At 45.9% G+C, this 18,938-nt stretch overlaps 2 protein-coding genes and 1 pseudogene across 3 annotated transcripts; all 3 read left to right on the forward strand.

Moving 5' to 3' along the window:
- Window positions 1-2,680: 2,680 nt before the first annotated feature.
- On the forward strand, window positions 2,681-8,087 carry LOC136474867 (aspartic proteinase-like protein 1). Of its 2 annotated transcripts, none has more exons than XM_066472439.1 (10): window positions 2,681-3,114; window positions 3,451-3,586; window positions 4,416-4,648; window positions 5,058-5,285; window positions 5,393-5,531; window positions 5,611-5,681; window positions 5,763-5,862; window positions 6,888-6,951; window positions 7,031-7,102; window positions 7,784-8,087. In XM_066472439.1, exons 1-10 carry the CDS (start codon window positions 2,819-2,821, stop codon window positions 8,005-8,007), a joined length of 1,563 nt encoding a protein of 520 aa, XP_066328536.1. In that variant the 5' UTR covers window positions 2,681-2,818; the 3' UTR covers window positions 8,008-8,087. The 2 variants fall into 2 exon arrangements, with proteins under 2 accessions (XP_066328536.1, XP_066328537.1); XM_066472440.1 differs by having other exon boundaries at window positions 2,978-3,114; window positions 4,382-4,648.
- A 909-nt stretch (window positions 8,088-8,996) lies between these two features.
- LOC136474868 (heavy metal-associated isoprenylated plant protein 20-like) lies at window positions 8,997-9,892 on the forward strand. The gene is made up of 2 exons (XM_066472442.1): window positions 8,997-9,174; window positions 9,549-9,892. The coding sequence occupies exons 1-2, from the start codon at window positions 8,997-8,999 to the stop codon at window positions 9,890-9,892; spliced, it is 522 nt and encodes a 173-aa protein (XP_066328539.1).
- Window positions 9,893-11,258: 1,366 nt separating this feature from the next.
- Window positions 11,259-13,832, forward strand: LOC136470600 (uncharacterized; annotated as a pseudogene).
- The last annotated feature ends 5,106 nt before the right edge of the window (window positions 13,833-18,938 follow it).

Genomic DNA, 18,938 nt, shown 5'->3' on the forward strand with positions numbered 1-18,938 from the left:
GCAGACGGAGAAGGAAGGCCGAAGCAGGCGAGGCGTTGTGCTTTCCGTTTTCCAACCCGACGTCGCAGTCGCGGCCTCTTGTATCGCAGCTGTCCGTGGCCCCCGGGCACTCGCATCGAGGCAATACGAAGCAAAACAAAACAAACACAACAGCGCAGTGACAGGGAGGTGAGTCGCTGCTGTTCCAGCCTGCGACTGTGAGTGCAAGGAGTTCCGTTCGGCTGCGCTCCATGATAGAAATCTGCGTACAAGTATATACCAACAAAATAATGCTTCTTGTTCTTTCTTACATTATTTTTAGAAAATCAAAATAATGCTGCTTAGTACGGAGTACGTATTTGACAGCCAAAACATGCCTGCAACTAAATATGTACTGTAGACATGTGTAAATGCGTGCTTCTGGCTCGTCACTCGTCGTGGCCGACTAGCCGAGGCCGGCGTCATCTTTCTTGCTGTCTCAGCCATTTTTTTCTTTTAATGGCTATGATGTTTTCCTGTATCTTTTTCAGCTGCTGGACGGGACGGGACGGGAGGGGAAAATTATTGGCAAAGTACCTTTTTCTCAGGAGCAAACTGGTGCAGTATCATGGAGGGCGTTGACGGGTACTGAAAGGAAGCACGGCACTTGCCATTTGTCACGTCGTATAAAGGCTCTCTTTTTTTGTACACCATGATGATTGGATTTCTCTAAAGAATTCGTGCGCTGAGGCACTAGGGTGAGAGGTCAGATATTCCGGCCCTTTTTGCTAAAGACGACGATGGACACATCATTCGTGGTGCGATGGATTAGCGTTGTATCATCGCCGGCACCAAGAGTGATCCATCGTACGGTGCAGTTCAACCAGAGATTCACACTTCAATTGGCATGAAGCATTTGGACGGTTGGATGATGCTGTTTGCTAAACTTCAGTTGTTAATTATCGAATCATACGCGTAGGGAGCGCCGGAGCGGGACCGCATTCTTGGCCAGCTGGCAAGGTGGCACGGGGATTTTTATCTCTGACAGGCGGGCCGCGGGCGGCCGCTCGGCACGCTTCATCAGCGTCTGCGCCGTCCATCCGGGGGCCCACGCGGACGCGAAGGGACCAACGGGTGACACACAGCGCCACCACGGACACGTGGGGACCACCACGCGCGGTGCCTCGAGTGGGCTGTGTGCCTGTGTGGGGACTCTGGTCATATGAGCGGGATGGACCGTTGCTGTTAAAAACTCCATTAAACTAACCTGTGCAAATAAGCCGCCAAGTCCTCCGTTTCTCAAATATTCTACAGAAGCTAGTAGGTCATAGTTTCATGTCTCTGCCTACCGGTATCAATAGTTTAGACAGACTATCAACGATTCAGAAGTATAGTTTTAGATTGTTTGGCACGTAGCCTAGCCATTGCACCATGATAGTCACAATAGCAATATGCTCAACAGCAACAATAATACACGGATACACCAAACTGTAGAAGTTTATCGACATTTGTATACCCAAGGTGGGTAGCGATTATAATTTAACCAGGTATGGCAGAGAAGAGGAGTATTGTTGTGGTCTATATGTAGTCGGGTGCCAACTAAGCTAAACATACTACACCGATCACCATGACTGAGGCTACGTTTTATGTGTCACTTTAAGCTAAAACTTGAAACGACCATTTGAGACCCTAATCGTATTTCTCATTGAAACAAAACTCAAGGTTACAATTAATAGCCATAGTTCAAAGATCTAGTTTCAGATTCTGACGTAAAGAAAAAAAAATCAAACTGAAAATTTCGAGCCTTGGTTATCTTATGACAATGTAATATTAATCTCTCATGGGTTCCAAAGGAAGAAATATATTCATATGTTTAATTTATGGTTGGGCTTGGATAAAAGAAATGTCTAATTCCATCCTAATTACTACAATACCAAGTCCAAATATTACAACTTGTAGTCTTATAAAACAATGTTGAAATAATATAATATCTTACTTTAAGTTTTACAGTACCGTGTTTTATGGCTAGACAGATGTTCACTTGCTAGTTGCTACTACTACACCCAACGCTGAACATTCTAGTTTTTAAAAAAACGCTGAGGGCCCCTTTGGAACGGAGGTGAAATAAAGGAAAAACATAGGATTAAGATTCCATGGGAATGAATTCCTTTAGCAGCCTTTGGATGGTAGAAAATGGTCATAGGAAATCTAAAGGAAACTTTCCTTTTCCTTCAATTCCATAGGAAAATTAGAGGAAAAAAGAATCCACTTGGAGCTCATGGAAAAAAATCCTGTGCATGAGGAACGAAGCACATAATGGACTAATGGTTGCTGGTGACGCCTAATTAAGGGAGTAGAATGGATTAAGTAGGTTGGTTAAAGAAAGAAATATTATTTTTGCTCTTAAGATTCCTTTAACATTCCTGTGTTTTTTCTTTGCCCATCCAAAGGCCTCCTCATGTATTTTCCTATGGTTACAATTCCTATAAAATCAGAGAAACAAGGGACCTCAATTCCTACAATTTTTCTATTCCTATAATTTTTCCTATCCTATGTTCTGTAGAAGGCCTGAACATTCTTCTCAATCAAATTTGGAACCACTACAGGGTGTTTTCAAGAAAATGACCGATACCGTCTCCGCCTTCCTCTCTTTTGCGCTTAGCTTGCAGACCCTCACCACCTCCACACCACCGCCCCAGCTCGCTTCCCTCCCCGCCACACGGTCGCTCACCACCCACCACCGCTTCCATGCTCCTCGCCTCGTCTCCCGCTCGCGGAGCGTAGCTCCAGATCCTCTCCCCCAATCCACCGCACCGCATTACCCTCAGATCCACCCCCCGAGCTCATTTCAGATCCGCCCATGCGCCTCCCGGTCCTTTTCGCCCTCCAGCTGGTCGCCTTGGCGGCGGCAGCAGCTTCGGCGGCCGAGGCCGCGGCGACGCTCTCTTCGAGGATGGTGCACCGTCTGTCCGACGAGGCTCGGCTGGAGGCGGGCCCGCGTGTGGGGTGGTGGCCGCAGCGCGGAAGCGGGGAGTACTACCGCGCGCTGGTGAGGAGCGATCTCCAGCGGCAGAAGCGGCGGCTCGCGGGCAAGTACCAGCTCCTCTCGCTCTCAAAGGGCGGCAGCACCTTCTCCCCCGGCAACGACTTAGGCTGGTGCGCCTCATTCCCTGCCCCCGTTGGATCTTACGTCCCTTAACTTTTAACTGTTCTACTCCACTGTGAACGTTTATACTGTTGACATTTTGAATTCGTACTACGAAACAGCTAAAAAAATCGGCGTTATTATTATATATATAAAATGATTAATTTTCTTCTACCCGTACGGGTTGCATTGCCATTCTGGTCGGGATAGGCTGTGTTTTACTACTGAGCTAGCCAGCTAGGTACTACTGAGCTGTGTTTTACTGTTTTTACATTCGGAGCTGGGAGTATGTGCTTTGCTGCAAAAGTTGTAAGCTAATCTTATTTCATCTACCTTTCGGTGTGAAGGTTATACTACGCTTGGGTGGATGTTGGGACGCCTACTACCTCCTTTTTGGTTGCATTGGATACTGGAAGTGACCTGTTCTGGGTACCCTGTGACTGTATCCAGTGTGCCCCTTTGTCTAGCTACCGTGGAAATCTGGTATGCATCCCCTTTGTTCAGTAGCTTGATGTTAATATCTGAAGATGTCGTATTGTGACACAGCTGTCAGCTTGAGTTGGGACCTACTAGAATCTGTTTTTTCCAAAGACATATTTGACTTGTTCATGCAAAATTGCTGGTGCAGATGATGACCTGACTCTTCACATTTCTATTACATAATGAACAAATCTCGGTTGAACAAACTAATACATAACATGCAGTTTGCTTTAATTTCATTGACTATGGAAATTATTGGGAAAAAAATGCAAAGTGGTTCTAAACTTGGAAACTAACATGACTGATCTGTGATCTATAAACTTCTCATCATGTCTCTGCAGTCATCTTCAGTTTAAATTTCACTATAGTCACTGTTCTTGCCCTCATGCAAGTTGTGGCGCAAAGTATGCACACCATTATGTGACCCTAAAATACCACATGAAAATTCCATCTACATTTTGATGGAAAGTGATTTCCCAACCGTTCGCGTTCAGCTGCAATTTTGGCAGTTCAATTAAATTTGTGCTACGACCAAAATGGCACATGGGTCATGTTATAAATCTCGTGTATTGGTCCAGTGTAAGTTGCACAAGCACAGCTACAATTCATTGCCAATTTTAGCTATCACCTGAGTGACTGGCTTAGGAGTCCAAGTGGTGGTGTCATGTGTGAACTTTGGTTCTCTTAAATTTTGTTGATTTTAAGTTTCTTCTATTTCTTCCTAACAAGTGCAAAAACAAGAGGAGACTACCATATTTTTAAGCAGTTTAGTGCTTATTTCCAGTGATTGATTGGCAGGTGCTCCGTCATAAATGGAGCATCTATTATGCAGGATAGAGATCTTGGAATATACAAGCCTGCTGAATCAACGACAAGTCAGCATCTTCCTTGCAGCCACAAGCTATGCCAATCAAGTTCAGGCTGCACAAACCCAAAGCAGCCTTGCCCATACAATATTGACTACTTTTCAGAAAATACTACCAGCTCTGGTTTGCTAATTGAGGATACACTACACTTGAACTCCAGGGAGGGCCATGTACCAGTGAACGCTTCAGTTATTATTGGGTAATTTTCTGCCGCTTTCTCAGTCAACAGGAACTTTGTACTTTTGCTTCATAAGCAATACTGTTTCCATGGCATAAAGGAGTAATGCTACTTGACAAATCACATTATCCTCACATGGATCGTTGTTAGTGAACTACATTTCCATTGCTGCACATTTACTGGTGAAGTACTCAATTACTCTGTACACTTTGTAGGTATTGGATCTGTGCATTTGCTTAAGACATTAGTATGTTTAGCCATAGCCACTCGCCCAGTCCTTGCCTTTTGATTTCATCTTGCATTGTTGAGCTTCAATGCAATCTTGTAACAAAATAACTGGAGTTAGAGATGTTGCTCAATAGTCGATTGTCATGATTTGCTGACTTTCTGGCACTTAGTTTTACTGACATAGTGTGTCCTTCGGGTATAGCTGTGGTCGAAAGCAAAGTGGTGACTATCTGGATGGTGTTGCACCGGATGGACTCCTTGGCCTTGGAATGGCAGATATTTCAGTTCCTAGTTTCCTTGCAAGAGCTGGACTAGTTCGGAATTCCTTCTCGATGTGCTTTAAGGAAGATAGTTCTGGGAGAATTTTCTTTGGAGATCAAGGAGTGTCCTCTCAACAGTCTACACCGTTTGTTCCTCTGTATGGCAAACTGTGAGTGGCTCAAAGTGATTAACTTACCAACTAATGCAATCAGTTTTTGCAGTGGTTCTTGAAATTCTTTAAAATGCCACTTACATCTTTCTTTCTTAATTTTCCAGTCAAACCTATGCTGTTAATGTCGACAAATCTTGTATTGGACATAAATGTCTTGAGGGTACTAGCTTCCAGGCCTTAGTCGATAGTGGAACATCATTTACTTCTCTTCCTCCAGACGTTTACAAGGCTTTCACAATGGAGGTGAACATCCACGCATTTGCAGCTCATTCGTTAATGGATATTTTTCAGTAAATCAGTACTAATTTCATATAAATTTCAGTTTGACAAACAAATGAATGCTTCAAGGGTGCTTTATGAAGACAGTACCTGGAAATATTGCTACAGTGCTAGGTACCTTCTGGCTTCATTTAGGTCTTAATTTCATTTCTCTGATTGTGTTGAAGGAATTCACTGATATGTGATTACATGCAGTCCTCTTGAGATGCCTGATGTGCCAACAATAACCCTGGCATTTGCTTCGAACAAGAGCTTCCAGGCTGTTAGTCCTATCTTTCCATTTAACGACAAACAGGTATGTCCTCTTTGTTGGGCAAGGGAAAAAATAGTGTCCTCAAAATCAATCAGCCGAGAATGATGGATAGTCTTGTCAAGTGAACCCTAATTGGCTAATTGTGTCCTTTCGCTGTCAAGCCTAAGCTCCTGAATGGAAATGTGGCTCAGTTTAGCTTGCTTCCGTAACATACTGATACATAATTTGATCTGAGTCAGTATATTTAAAGCCTACATGCACAACTTAGCTAACATAAGTATCCATGTTTCCACATTCGTTTGATCTTAAAGTATGTGCAGGATAAAGGCTTTGTTTAGTTTGCATGACTGGTTTGCCCATAGACCCCTAGAATATGATGTTTTCGTTTTTTATAAATGGCCTATTAGGAGAGGGGATTAGGAGGGTACAGGTTCTGTTAGCCAAATTGTTGCACAACATTATGTAACTTTCGTTCTGATTTGAGTCATGCATCAGCTAGGTTAGGAGCAGGGCGTGATCGATGACGTGCTTGATCACGACACGGCCCGATCCAGTTCGGTCAGTCCGCGCCATGATGTGCTCAGCGCACGCAGCGTGCGCCGCAGCGAAACGGCGTGGCGCACTTTGTGCGGCATGGCGCGGGGGAGGCTTGGTTGTTGCAAGCCCGAGATTATAGCATGCATTTGTGTATAAAAGCATCAATAACAGACCGAAGGGGCTGCGATGTTGGCAGCGCCGAAAATCCACTTTTCTCGCGTGTTTGTTGTGTGTGTTTCCATCTGCTCGCGTTCTCGCCGCGGTCACCACGCCGTAGCCGGCGTTCACGATCCAAGCTCGCTATGGTGTTTGGTTCCTACAGGTTCTTGGGATTTAATGAGCGACCCTTTAGCCAAGCCGAGCAGGCAAACCCCCCTCAGTTTTTGGAGAGATAGCTACATTGTATAACTTGTTTTTTCTCTTTGGGCCTAGTTGCCTTGTAATTCCCTCTTTGTAAATAGGGGACTCTACCATTCACATGGAATTTGTCTGTAGCAGCTGATCATCTTGCATGCTGATTTATGTTACAGGGAGCGCTTGCCGGGTTCTGCTTAGCTGTGCTTCCATCAGCAGAACCTATTGGAATTATTGCCCGTAAGTGCCCAAATGAATCTACGCGGTTTGTTCTTTTGGTATTTAGTGTTCATACATACAATATAATTTTCAAATGCAGAGAATTTCCTGGTTGGATACCATGTTGTCTTCGACAGAGAAAGCATGAAGTTGGGCTGGTACCGCTCTGAATGTAAGGCCTGGTTTAGTTCCTAAAAATTTTTACCCCAAACTATCACATCGAATCTTACGGCACATGTCTGAAGTATTAAATATAGACGAAAAAAAACTAATTGCACAGTTTGGTTGGAAATCGCGAGACGAATGTTTTAAGACTAATTAGTCCATGATTAGCCATAAATGCTACAGTAACTAACGTGCGCTAATGGTGAATTAATTAGACTTAATAAATTCGTCTCGCAGTTTCCAGGCGAGCTATATAATTAATTTTTTTATTAATATCCAAAAACCCCTTTCGACATCCTCAAAACATCTGATGTGATATCCAAAAATTTTTATTTCGCGAACTAAACAGTCTACGCCATCTGCCAGAATAGACCAAATTCTAGCATTCACCTGGTACTCCGGAAGTCTTAAATATGGGCCTGGTTCACTTTGCAAATTTTTTGAAAGCGATGAATAGTACCAATTTCGTCTTATTTGGTAATATTGTCCAATCGTGGACCAATTAGGCTCAAAAGATTCATCTCGTGATTTTCAACTAAACTATGTAATTAGTTATTTTTTTTACCTATATTTAATACTCTATGCAAACGGCTAAAAATTGATGTGATGGAGAGTGAAAAAACTTGGAATTTAGATGGCATCTAAACAAGGCCATGGTAACGTCCATTCTTGATTCCTGTGAACGCAGGCCGCGACGTTGACAACAGCACGACCGTGCCGTTGGGCCCATCGCAGCACGACAGTCCAGAGGACCCGTTGCCGTCGAACGAGCAGCAGACTTCCCCGGCCGTGACGCCTTCAACGGCAGGCACGGCTCCTCCCTCCAGTGCAACGACGAATCTACAGATGCTCCTCGCTAGCTCTTACCCATTGCTATTACTGACAATATCCACTGTGTTCTTCATCTCATGAACAACTGATATACTACTAATCGATAGCCCTGTATATTGTATGCGCTTTATATATGGTGCCTTTTGTTGCTCTAGAGTTAATCGCCCTGTTCGCTTTGGTTTCCGTATTTTTTCAGCCAACGAACAATATTTTTCTCTCATAACAAATTAGCCAACAGTACTTTTAACAATGGCTTATGAGCCAAGCGAACAGTTAAAGTATATCAGCTGTATTTTGCCTCCATTATTGGCCCCTTGGGTCTCCCCTGCCCTGTGCCCCGCGAGGATCGGTCTCAAAGTCTGAACCTTCTCTAGCAAGGCTGTAGGCCCTGCGCATGTAGCAGGCGTCGCCTTGGCTTTTGCCTGAGTGTCTGATTCATCCTGAATTTCTTGTGCGTGCCTAGTAATCCCCAACTTGAAATGCAGCCATGTAACGTTCAGAAATGGTGCGGGAACGAGCATGCCCTCGCACTCGCAGTCTGCTTGCACATCGTCTATCTTCCTTCACACGCATGGGGTGATGGGCATGGCCAAATCCACTTTCCAAAGGTGCAGCGATGCAGTCGATTTCTTGCACACTCCACTCGCCCCCGAAACGCCGGTGCGTGCTCTGCTAGTCTGATTGGCCTACTGCCACACACAACCGCACCACCATTCCACTGCGCTGCACAGCACAACCGTCGCATGAGACGAGACCTCGCCGTCCTCGCGCCAGCACACGGCTCCTCGCCTCACTTTCCCCCCTCGTCGTGTTCTCTCTTGTCAGCCTCCAACACAAGACATACCAGCACGTACACCCCTCTCCTCTCTCCCGTCCCCTCACTCAGTCACAGTTCAAAAGGCCTCCGAAATCGAACAGTTTCTGCCGGGTGCCGCCCTCGTACATACAAAGCCAGACAGTGTCCCTCCAGAGTTCAGAGTAGCCTAGCTAGGCTCCTTCCCTCACCTGCCTGCTCCACATTTTATAGCTCACAGAGGAATTCACCCATCAACCAGCTTGCTGCATTCCCCATGGGAGGCGCCATGAGGCAGCTGCTTAGCTTTCTGGGAGCGATCAATGGCCGCCCCAGGGAGAAGAAGAAGAAGATGACGCTGCGGCGGCGCCTGGTGCAGACGGTGGAGCTGAGGGTCAGGATGGACTGCGAGCGCTGCGAGCGCGAGGTCAAGAAAGCGCTCTCCGGCATGCGAGGTTGGTCATCCGTCACTTTGGTCCCCTGGCCCCTACGCATTCGCACCAAGTTTTCGTTGCTCGCTAGCATTGCGCCCTTGACCATGTCTCTTCTCTTCTGTGCCCTGATGATGAGCTCTCTGCAGTCTTCACTCTGCACTCTGCACTCACTGAGTCAGTCAGTAATGACCATCATGTCCTTTCAGCACAAGCTTTTCCCAGCATACCTTTTTTTTTCACTGCAATAATGCAGCAGCATATGCCGACACCTAATGACTAACATTTGAGCGACACTAGCGAAAGAAGTTCCACTTCGAATCGAAGTGCTTTCGTGAAGAGAAGCCCAAATTTACAGCGGCGATTAACAACTCTGATGAAGCCGCCGCCGCCTGCAGGAGTGCAGCATGTGGAGGTGAACAGGCTGCAGCAGAAGGTGACGGTCACTGGCGAGGTGGACCCGGTCGCGGTGCTGCGGAGGGCCCAGTCCACGGGGAAGAAGGCGGAGCCGTGGCCCGGGCCGGGGCCCCAGAACACTGCCGCCGGCTACTACGCCCAGTCGGCCGCGGCCCTCTACGGCATTGGGGCGGCCCAGCTACAGGCCCACGACGGCAGGTGGGCCAACCCAGCTGGCTACTACTACTACCCGTACCAGGTCCCGGTGATGGAGGCGGCCATCGGCGCCGAGCAGATCACCAGCCTGTTCAGCGACGACAACCCCAACGCCTGCTCCGTCATGTGACGCCTACGTGTGTTTTATCAGGCTCGTGGTTTAGCAGATAGCAAGCAGGAGTAGCTGTAGTGCGCCGAGCAGATCACCGGCCGTACTTTTTCAGCCAACGAATAGTTAGCCATAGCTTATAAGCCAAACGAACCGGGCAAGTGGCATAGCATCGTCACTGTAAAAATCTCGTGAGGTTTCTATGTGCTTAAATTAGGGAAGCATGCAGCGGAGTTTAGGACTACTACGTGGTTAAATTAGGGAAGAATGCTTAGGTCGATTGCACTGCACACAGAGCAAAAAGCAAACCTGCCATTGATAAATTCCACGTACTGATCTATGTGTTTAGATCCCTAACCGTTCTTTATGCTGCGATCAGGCAGTGGAACATGAGATCAGCTCTGAAGGTCAATCTCTCTGTCTGTCTCTCTCACAGAGTCACAGGCACACACTAGCACTTCAATCGATCTCCCACTCTCTCTGTCCTCGTTTGAAACGTTGTTGGAAAGTAAGGCGATGGATCATGATTCATAAGATATCTTTAAAAAAAAACTATGATCTCCCGTACATAAAGCGGTCCGAGAGCAATGGAGTTCGGTGCACGGTGACACCATCAGGTTCAGACCCATGGCAGATCCCAAGGGTGCATGCTGAGGTAAAACCGGCTTTTTTTCTGCTAGTAGTGCGAAGCCTCCTTTTGTAGGCTCACACTCATCCTGCGCCTGCGCTGAGCATCTAAGGTAGTGTTTGGATTGGGGGTTTAACTGGGTTGGACCTAGGTGAACCCGTGTTTGGATGAAAAGTGAAGTGGGTTGGGTTCGACCTGGTACAGAATATACCGTTGAGATGTGGGTCGATTGGATTCCTCCAAAACCAGCGGACGACGCCGACCCGCGTCCTCTACTCGTGGCGTCGGTCACCCGGAGTCCCGCAGCGCTATCCTCACCTCCTCGTTTCTGCGACGCGGGAACAGCCGAAGGGCGGCGCTGCTCGCCTGCCTCCCAGATCCGGCGGCGCCGATGCCTCCCAGGTCCGGTGGAGCCAGCCGTCTTGGCCTCCCTCCCTGCTCCCATCCGTGCCTGCCGTCGTCGGTCCTCGCTCCCCGTCGTCCTCCGTTCTTCCGTCGCGGAGCGTCGCCGGGATCCGACGCCGCCCTCCCCTGGAGCCTCACTGCACGGTCCTCCCTCCCCTGTAGGCGTCGAGCTTCACGGTTGGGCCTCCACGGTCGGCCATCTCGTCCTCTGCAGCCAAGGTAAGAAACCCTAGCATGTGCATCTCTGTATTTGGTACAAATTGCAATCCATGTTTTAATCTTGTGTGGTCTGGAAATTTTAATTTATTTGCTAAGCGATTGTAAACAGAACCAATGTCATGTCTTGTATTGTAGATGGAAAAGAGGACCAAGATTGTAACTTTTGCTGCTGCTGCATACATGTTGTTGTCAATGATGGCCTTGATTATTCAGACTAGAAAACGTAAGCGTGGTGCAAGAAGGATTGGTATTACCTATGGGCCTATGGAGGAAAGGGATGGGATTAGACTAGAATATCTAAACAACAAAATTTGGAAGGATGATACAACTTGTCTAAACATGTTAAGACTTAACAGAGACAAGTACTTCCGGTTTTGCAAACTTTTTAGAGATCATGGTTTACTGAAAGATACCATCCACCTGTGTTGTGAGCAGCAAGTGGGTATGTTTTCTAAACACTGTGGGACATAACCTTAGGAATAGGTTAGTTGGAACTAATTTTGATAGATCGGGAGAAACAGTGAGCCGCTACTTGAACAAAGTATTGCGTGCTATTGGTGAGCTACAAGGGGAACTAATTAGCCCCCCGTCTATGGACATACCAAGCAAAATTGCAGGGAGCTCCAGATGGGATCCTTACTTTAAGGTGTGAGGCTTATTCTTGTTTTTGGTTTTTGGATATTTGAGATTTGTATTCATATGGTCTCTAATATGGACATATTGAAAAATAGGATTGTATTGGAACAATTGATGGTACACATGTGAGAGCATCTGTACCTAAGGATATTGAGCATGTCTTTCGTGGTAGGAAATCCTTTGCCACACAAAATGTAATGGCAGTTGTAGACTTTGATCTACGATTCACCTATGTCTTGGCTGGTTGGGAGGGTACAGCACATGATGCTCTAGTGCTACGAGATGCTTTAGAACGTGAGAATGACCTTCGTGTTCCACGAGGTAATAGATTAGCAGTCTCTCAACTTGTCCATACAATTTTTTGTATATACACATGTGACGAATCTGTCCATCAAATGATAGGAAAGTACTACCTAGTGGATGCTGGATATGGAGCCAAACCAGGATTTTTGCCCCCTTTTCGTGGTGTTCGGTACCACTTAAATGAGTGGGGCACTAATCCGGTGCAAAACGAGAAGGAATTATTCAACCTTAGGCATCTCTTCGTGTGACAGTAGAGCGTGCTTTTGGGTTGCTAAAGCGAAGATTCAAAATTCTTGATGATGCTACCCCGTTCTTCCCTTTTCCAACGCAAGTAGATATTGTATGTGCTTGCTGCATCATTCACAATTGGGTTATACAAGATGGGAATGATGAGTTTTTTATAGAGGATGTTACTTTGCCTACCTATAGTCATGCTTCAACATGCACTGGCCAAGCAAATGAGCATGCTGCTATGGTTAATTTCAGGCGGCAACTAGCAGATCAAATGTGGGCAGACAGGCAAAATAACAATGTTAATTAATATTTGTTGCAAAAATGAATTTGTATGGACAAATTTGTAGCTGAATTCTATTTGTAAGAACATATTTGTGGCTGAGTTCCATTTGTAAGGACATATGTGGCTGAGTTCCATTTGTAAGATCATATTTGTTGCTGAAATCCATTTGTATGGACATATTTGTTGCTGAAATCCATTTGTATGGACATATTTGTTGCTGAATTGCTCTTATAAGGAGGTATTTGTTGCTCAATCATGTGTAACATTTGCTGATTTTGTGTTTGTATGGCAGGCAATGGAGGATGCAGTTGAGGAAGTTGGTGCAACTAGCTGCCATGCTACATGGACATCAGCGATGTCTGCTTTCATGCTTAGTCACCTAGCTGATTTGGTGGCTAGTGGTTTGAAAACATCAAAGGGATTCAAGAAATATTTTTTATAATGGTTGTGCTAGGGCTATCAATGAGAAGTTCAACACTATTCGCACCGGTGACCAAGTCAAGAATCATTTAAAGACATGGCAGAAAAAGTGGGCAAAGATAATTAAACTTAAGAAGTTGAGTGGTGCACTGTTTGATGAAGATAACTGCATGATTACACTGGATGATGAGCACTACAATGGCCATGTGAAGGTAAAGTTGCTGCTCAATTCTTTTGTAATTGGACTTATCATTTCATATTTTGACTACAAATTCTCCTCCATTCTAGGATCACAAGTCTGATGCTGAGTTCTTGAACAAGCCCATCTTGCACTATAAAGAGATGGAGGCAATATTTGGAAATAGCATGGCTACAGGCAACTTTGCAAAGGACTCAAGTGCAGCTCTAGGTAGAGAAGATGAGGCTAATAGCCAAGATGAGGAGGAGGTTACTGTAAATGGTTTGAGTGATGGTCACACAACTCAAGGGGCAACATCATCTACTAGTAGACCATCATCTGCTACTAGACCCAGCAAGAAGGCCAAGGTTGTAGACCATCATCTGAGGAGGAGGGGCTAATTGTTGTATTCAAAAGTGTAGGTGAGAATATCGCTGAAGCTATAAAATCTGCTGCCAAACCAGAAAATGAGTTGCCAGATGACCTATTTCAGATCCTAAATACCTTTCCTGGTTTTAATTCGGTCCACGTATCTGCATACCATCTTCACTTGTGTTTCAACCCTACTATTGCTAGATCTTTCTATAACCTGCCATACGAGAACCAACTTCATTGGTTTTCAATGTTCATCAGTGATAAGTTTTCTAGAGTGTAAGGGTAATGTTGGATGAGTGGGATGTTTCTTTTGGTACAACTTATCCAACCGTGTAAGCCTTGAACTTATATCATGTAAGGCTTGAACTTATGTAATGCCTTGAACTTGCTTTATTCAAGTATGGCTTGAACTTGATGTGTAAGGCTACATCTAATTATTATCATGTAAGGCTTGAACTGAACTTGCTTTATTAAAGTAAGGCTTGAACCTGATGCATGAGATTTTGTACGTGTCATTGAATATTATTTTCCTTTCATGAATGTGCTTTGAACTTGATTAGAAGTGAAGATATATGCAATGTGTGGTAATCTCACCAAAGAGGTGATCATATTCCCTGCCAACCCTCATCCCTCTATCCAAACAAGGAATGGAGCCACTCCAACCCACTGTATCCTCCAACCAAACAAAAAACTAGGTTGAACCTATCTCTGTAACCAAACACGAGATGGGTTGATATTAACCCAGAAAAGTGGGATGGACCCAACCCATTTCATTTGGCTTCCAAACCAAACACATGCTAAAAATCGCCATCCATTGCCCTTGGTGCATGCACTGCAGACGCCCTCATGGATGCACCTCCGTGGTACAGCTAGACTGGAAGCACGGAGCACGGTGGTGTGCCGGCCTGCCGGGTGGGTTGGCATCGGCAAGGGTCTCTGAAAGTTCAAATGGGTTTGGCAAAAGTTGCGTGCTCTGCTCCCCCGCCATTTCCCCGTTGGTTTGGCTGATAAGCCATGGCTGAAAGTACTATTGGCTAATTTGTTGGGAGAGAAAAATAATGTTCGTTGGCTGAAAAGGTACGGCTTATAAACCAAGCGAACATGACGTAATTCGTCAGTTCGTGTGCGGTTCAGTCGAAAAACTTGACCGGCGGGGGTGACGTGCTTTGTTGCAGTCAATCTGCCGAGACTACGCACATGTGTTAAAGTGGAATAGAATGGAATTTATTCAGTTCAATTCCACTCTAATCCACTTCAACACATGTGAATTGCGATAAATACGTGCGCATCCGAACAAAAGCTACTGTGTAGACCCGTCCTCGAATGCGAGCTCACGAACTTGCTGCGGTGAGTCACCTGATCTGCTTAACTGGAAGATTGGCGCCAAACTGGTCCCAGGATATTGCCAGTGCATGCTGCCTTTGTTCGTCGGTCTCAATTCAAAAATAAAAATCCGAACAACACGATTCTTTCCTACTCTGATTGGGTGGTCCCAAACGATATTATCACTTGATATCTCCTGTTGCCCTATTCCTAATCCAATATGTTTCTATATGCTCAAAAAAGCATGTCTTTTGCAATATACGCAGTGATATTTTGGCATGTATACCAACAACACGGTCCGTTAGTCTCGGAATAAGATTTCAGCTTCTTCACCGAGTCGTCGATAAGGTGATGATACGAGAAATCCATCAGGTCTGATCCCATCGCGCTCTCTTCCGTTCTTTAGAAAGAGGCCGCATGCTCTGCGCTGATTAGTGGGGGCTAAGCCAGCCAGCCACCGGGCACTTCGCTTTCGTCACGCGGCATTACGTTACGGCCTTACGGGTTTGATTTGGACGTACAAAACAAAAGTGGACGGAAAGAGGACCTGACTTTAGCAGCAGGGACCGTGGGAGCTGTAGGAGGAAGGAAACGGATCGAGGTGACGTGTTCCCGTTGCTTGATGGCGGCCCTGATCCGTACACTAACGTGTGCACTTCTCGTCGGTCGCTAGAGATCACTCGGTCTTAGTTTTTTCGTTTTCGTTAACAGGCGGAGGGAGCCTTTTCCGATGTAGTGCTAGTGGTGAGAGCATAAATTTTGGCAGCCCCAAGATATTTTGAGCGATATCTTGAAAGGCACTGGACGAAGAATCTCTCGGCAGATTTTTCCTTCGTTCCTCAGGGCCTCCAGCACAGCACGTTGATCCAACGCGCAACCGAGCCGTTTTGGTTGGAGGTACACACGGCATGGCTCAGCTGAAAAAATTCAAACAGTTTTTACGGAGCAATCCTAGATTCACGACTGCTGAGGAGACCGTGTCGGGGCAGCATGGCTCGAGCCGCGCGATTGGAGACTGAAACAGAGCGGGGCCGGGGACCAGCGGCGGAGCCAGAAACAGAGGGGGCTAATTTACCGATTAAACCTATAAATACATAGGTAGTGGAGAAATTAGTCCTAGTTACTACTTATATAATCAGACCACACTAAACAAAATATAGCTTACTGTGTGGTCTATTTTGTCTATAAAGACCATCACATATATATACACACCCCAAAATACATGTGACATATAGATAGAACTATCGTTTGTCAAAAGTCCACTCTCCTTTTCTTTAAATCTTGAAAATAAAAAATTATGTCTTCATAACTGTAGCCTCTTGTAATTTCACCTTCTATGTGTACTAGCAGGCTGTTAGCAAGAAATTCGTCTTCCATCTTGTTGCGCAACCTTGTCTTAATAATCTTCAATACAGAAAAGACACGCTCAACACTGGCTATTGAAACTGGGAGAGTAAGAAGCAATCTATCAATCAGGTTATGAGTCACATGGCGTCATGTGTCAACAAGGCATCGACATACAGCTTGTTCGCTTGCTCGTAAACGATCGTAAATTTCCAGCCGGAAACAGTGTTTTTCTCTCACACCAAATCAGCCAGCAGTAAATAATCCACGATACGATACGGCCTCCCGAACAAGCTGATAGCTCAACTATGGTTGTGATATTTTTCAATTCTTCACTGCTGGAAGCATCAGTAACAAAATGATTGAGCTGGGTTTCTAATCTAAGCCTTTCTTGTTGGTTGAAATGTGCTGGGCAGTACTTCTCAACTATTTTGCATACTACCTCGTTAGCATTAAAAGATGCAAATCTGTTTATTGGTATTAGTGTAACACACGGGGGGGGGGGGGGGGGGGGGGGGGGGGGGGGGCAATGTAGTTCACGGGGACCCTACCCTCGCCACGGCGCGACGTCCTTCTTGGCCAACCGCGAAAACGACCGAGCCGAGCGAGCCTCAGAAAAAGACGGGCCGAACGGGGAGATCGACGGAGCAACGCATGGCTGGCCGGCTGGCGGCTGCTCTGGAACTCTGGTCCTCGGGCTCGCGTGCGTGCGCGGTCGTGGCGGCCGCCGTACCCGCCTTTTCCTGCGGCCGCCACGAAACGGTTGAGACGGGGTCAGCTGCCCCCGCAGGTTGGAGGAGCCATCGCGCATCGGCCACCACACCACAAAGGCACAAACAACCGCAAATACGTGCGCTGCGGCGAGGGCGACGGGTTTGCCGCGTCTGCTGCCGCTGCCCGGCACCTCGTCCACGCGGATACCGACCTCGCCTCGCACGCAGCACCCCGGCTGCCACGCGTGCGCCCACCGCTCAGCGCGGTCAAGCCATCGCGCCTGCCGGGCTTCGTGCCCGTGAAGTTTTGTGCCCCGCGACGTTCCGCGGACGCGCTTGTTTCTAGTGATCTGCGGTACGTGTGCCGCCGCAGGCTTTGGCAGGGCTTGCAACAGAATCGGATGATTTTTTTTTTCCTCCTGAAATTTGGTTCGACCTGAGTTGAGTTATGGCATGTATAACCCATAGGGCAGGTTCAACGGTGGTTTACGAGATAGTTCAAAACATATATTATTTCATATATAAGAGAAAAAAGCTTTTTATTTTCATTAATAGTAGGTCTCATACACACAATTTTAGTATTATTTATGTACTAAAAATTTATACTATTAAAATATTGTCTTAAAGCTGGTAGCTAGCTCGTACTATTGAGGGTGCCCTTAGGCCAATTTCAGTGGCCATTTATGACGATTTCTAAGAATTTCATATCATATAGATTGAAATGAAAACTTAGATTAAAAACTCACTCTCAATGCATAGTTTCATTCTACGGTGTCATGGGCTTTTAATTTCGTGAGTTGTAGAGAGTTGGTAATCATCCAAGAGAAACTCATTTCTTCTCTCTCTTCTTGAATACACTGTCATGTCATCAAAAATATATATGCGGCAACCTATTTAATATAAATGAAACTTACATAAAACTTCCACTGAGACTAGCCTTAGAACATCTCTAAGAGTATTTCTAAAACTCCACTCTCTAATTCATCATTTGGAGAGTCATTTTTTTTAATAAAATGGCTTTCTATGTTTTTTCACTCTCTAACAACTTTTTATCTTGCGCGCACTTTAAAGAATCATTCTCGCTCTCCATCTTTGCCTAATAAGAAATCTGAAATAGCGAATGATTATATTTTGATATCCAATTAAAGAAGTCAGAGCAAGCTCAATAATAAAGCCAATTGTTGTGGCTCTAAAATCAAAATAGTAAGAGAGAAGTTATACAATAGTTGTCACTTATTTGTTTATAAAATATTTTTATACAATAGTAAGAGAGAAGCTAACTAATTACAAGAGCAACAACACAAGCTTAATGTATATGAAAATAATCGCAAGCTTGTGTAACGGGGATGCAAACCAACGGGAAGAACAAGGTTGACACGATGATTTTTCTCCTGAGGTTCACGTGTTTGCCAATACGCTAGTCCCCGTTGTGTCGACCGCTCACTTGGTGGTTCGGCGGCTAATTGGCATCACCCGCCAAGCCCGCACGTCGGACGCCGTAAGAACCTATCCCGAAAGTGAGGGTAGCTCAATGACACGCTTTACTAAAGTTGCTCTTCGCGGCTCCCGCGGGGCGAGCACAATACCCCTCACAAGCTCTTCTTCGGAGCGCCGCACAAGCTTCTTGCGGGCTTCGACGGAGACCACCACCAAGCCGTCTAGGAGGTGGCAACCTCAAAGAGTAACAAACACCACCGGCTAGCAACTCGATCACCTAGTGCCACTCGATGCAACCTCACGATGCAATCGCACTAGAATCTCTCACTCACATAATTGGATGATCACTATCAAGTATGTGTGAGATGGAGGGCTCCTAAGCACTCTCAAGCATGGACACAAAGTCCCTCAAGGTGCTCCACATCAGCCATGGCCAAAGGCCACTTCTATTTATAGCTCCAAGGGCTAAACTAGCCGTTACCCCTTCACTAGGCAAAAATTAGGTCGATCGGACGCTCCGGTCGTGTTGACCGGACGCTGGACCTCAGCGTCCGGTCGCCCACAGACAG

Source organism: Miscanthus floridulus, chromosome 8 (assembly GCF_019320115.1).
Source record: "Miscanthus floridulus cultivar M001 chromosome 8, ASM1932011v1, whole genome shotgun sequence".
In the NCBI taxonomy this organism is placed as follows: domain Eukaryota; kingdom Viridiplantae; phylum Streptophyta; class Magnoliopsida; order Poales; family Poaceae; genus Miscanthus; species Miscanthus floridulus.

Excerpts from the sequence above, each read along its gene's own strand:
- LOC136474867 (XM_066472439.1), top strand. The coding sequence starts at position 2,819 with ATGCGCCTCCCGGTCCTTTTCGCCCTCCAGCTGGTCGCCTTGGCGGCG. Across the intron at positions 5,682-5,762 it reads AAATATTGCTACAGTGCTAG|TCCTCTTGAGATGCCTGATG; the intron begins GTACCTTCTGGC and ends GATTACATGCAG. Across the intron at positions 7,103-7,783 it reads GGGCTGGTACCGCTCTGAAT|GCCGCGACGTTGACAACAGC; the intron begins GTAAGGCCTGGT and ends CTGTGAACGCAG.
- LOC136474868 (XM_066472442.1), top strand. The coding sequence starts at position 8,997 with ATGGGAGGCGCCATGAGGCAGCTGCTTAGCTTTCTGGGAGCGATCAAT. Across the intron at positions 9,175-9,548 it reads AGCGCTCTCCGGCATGCGAG|GAGTGCAGCATGTGGAGGTG; the intron begins GTTGGTCATCCG and ends CGCCGCCTGCAG.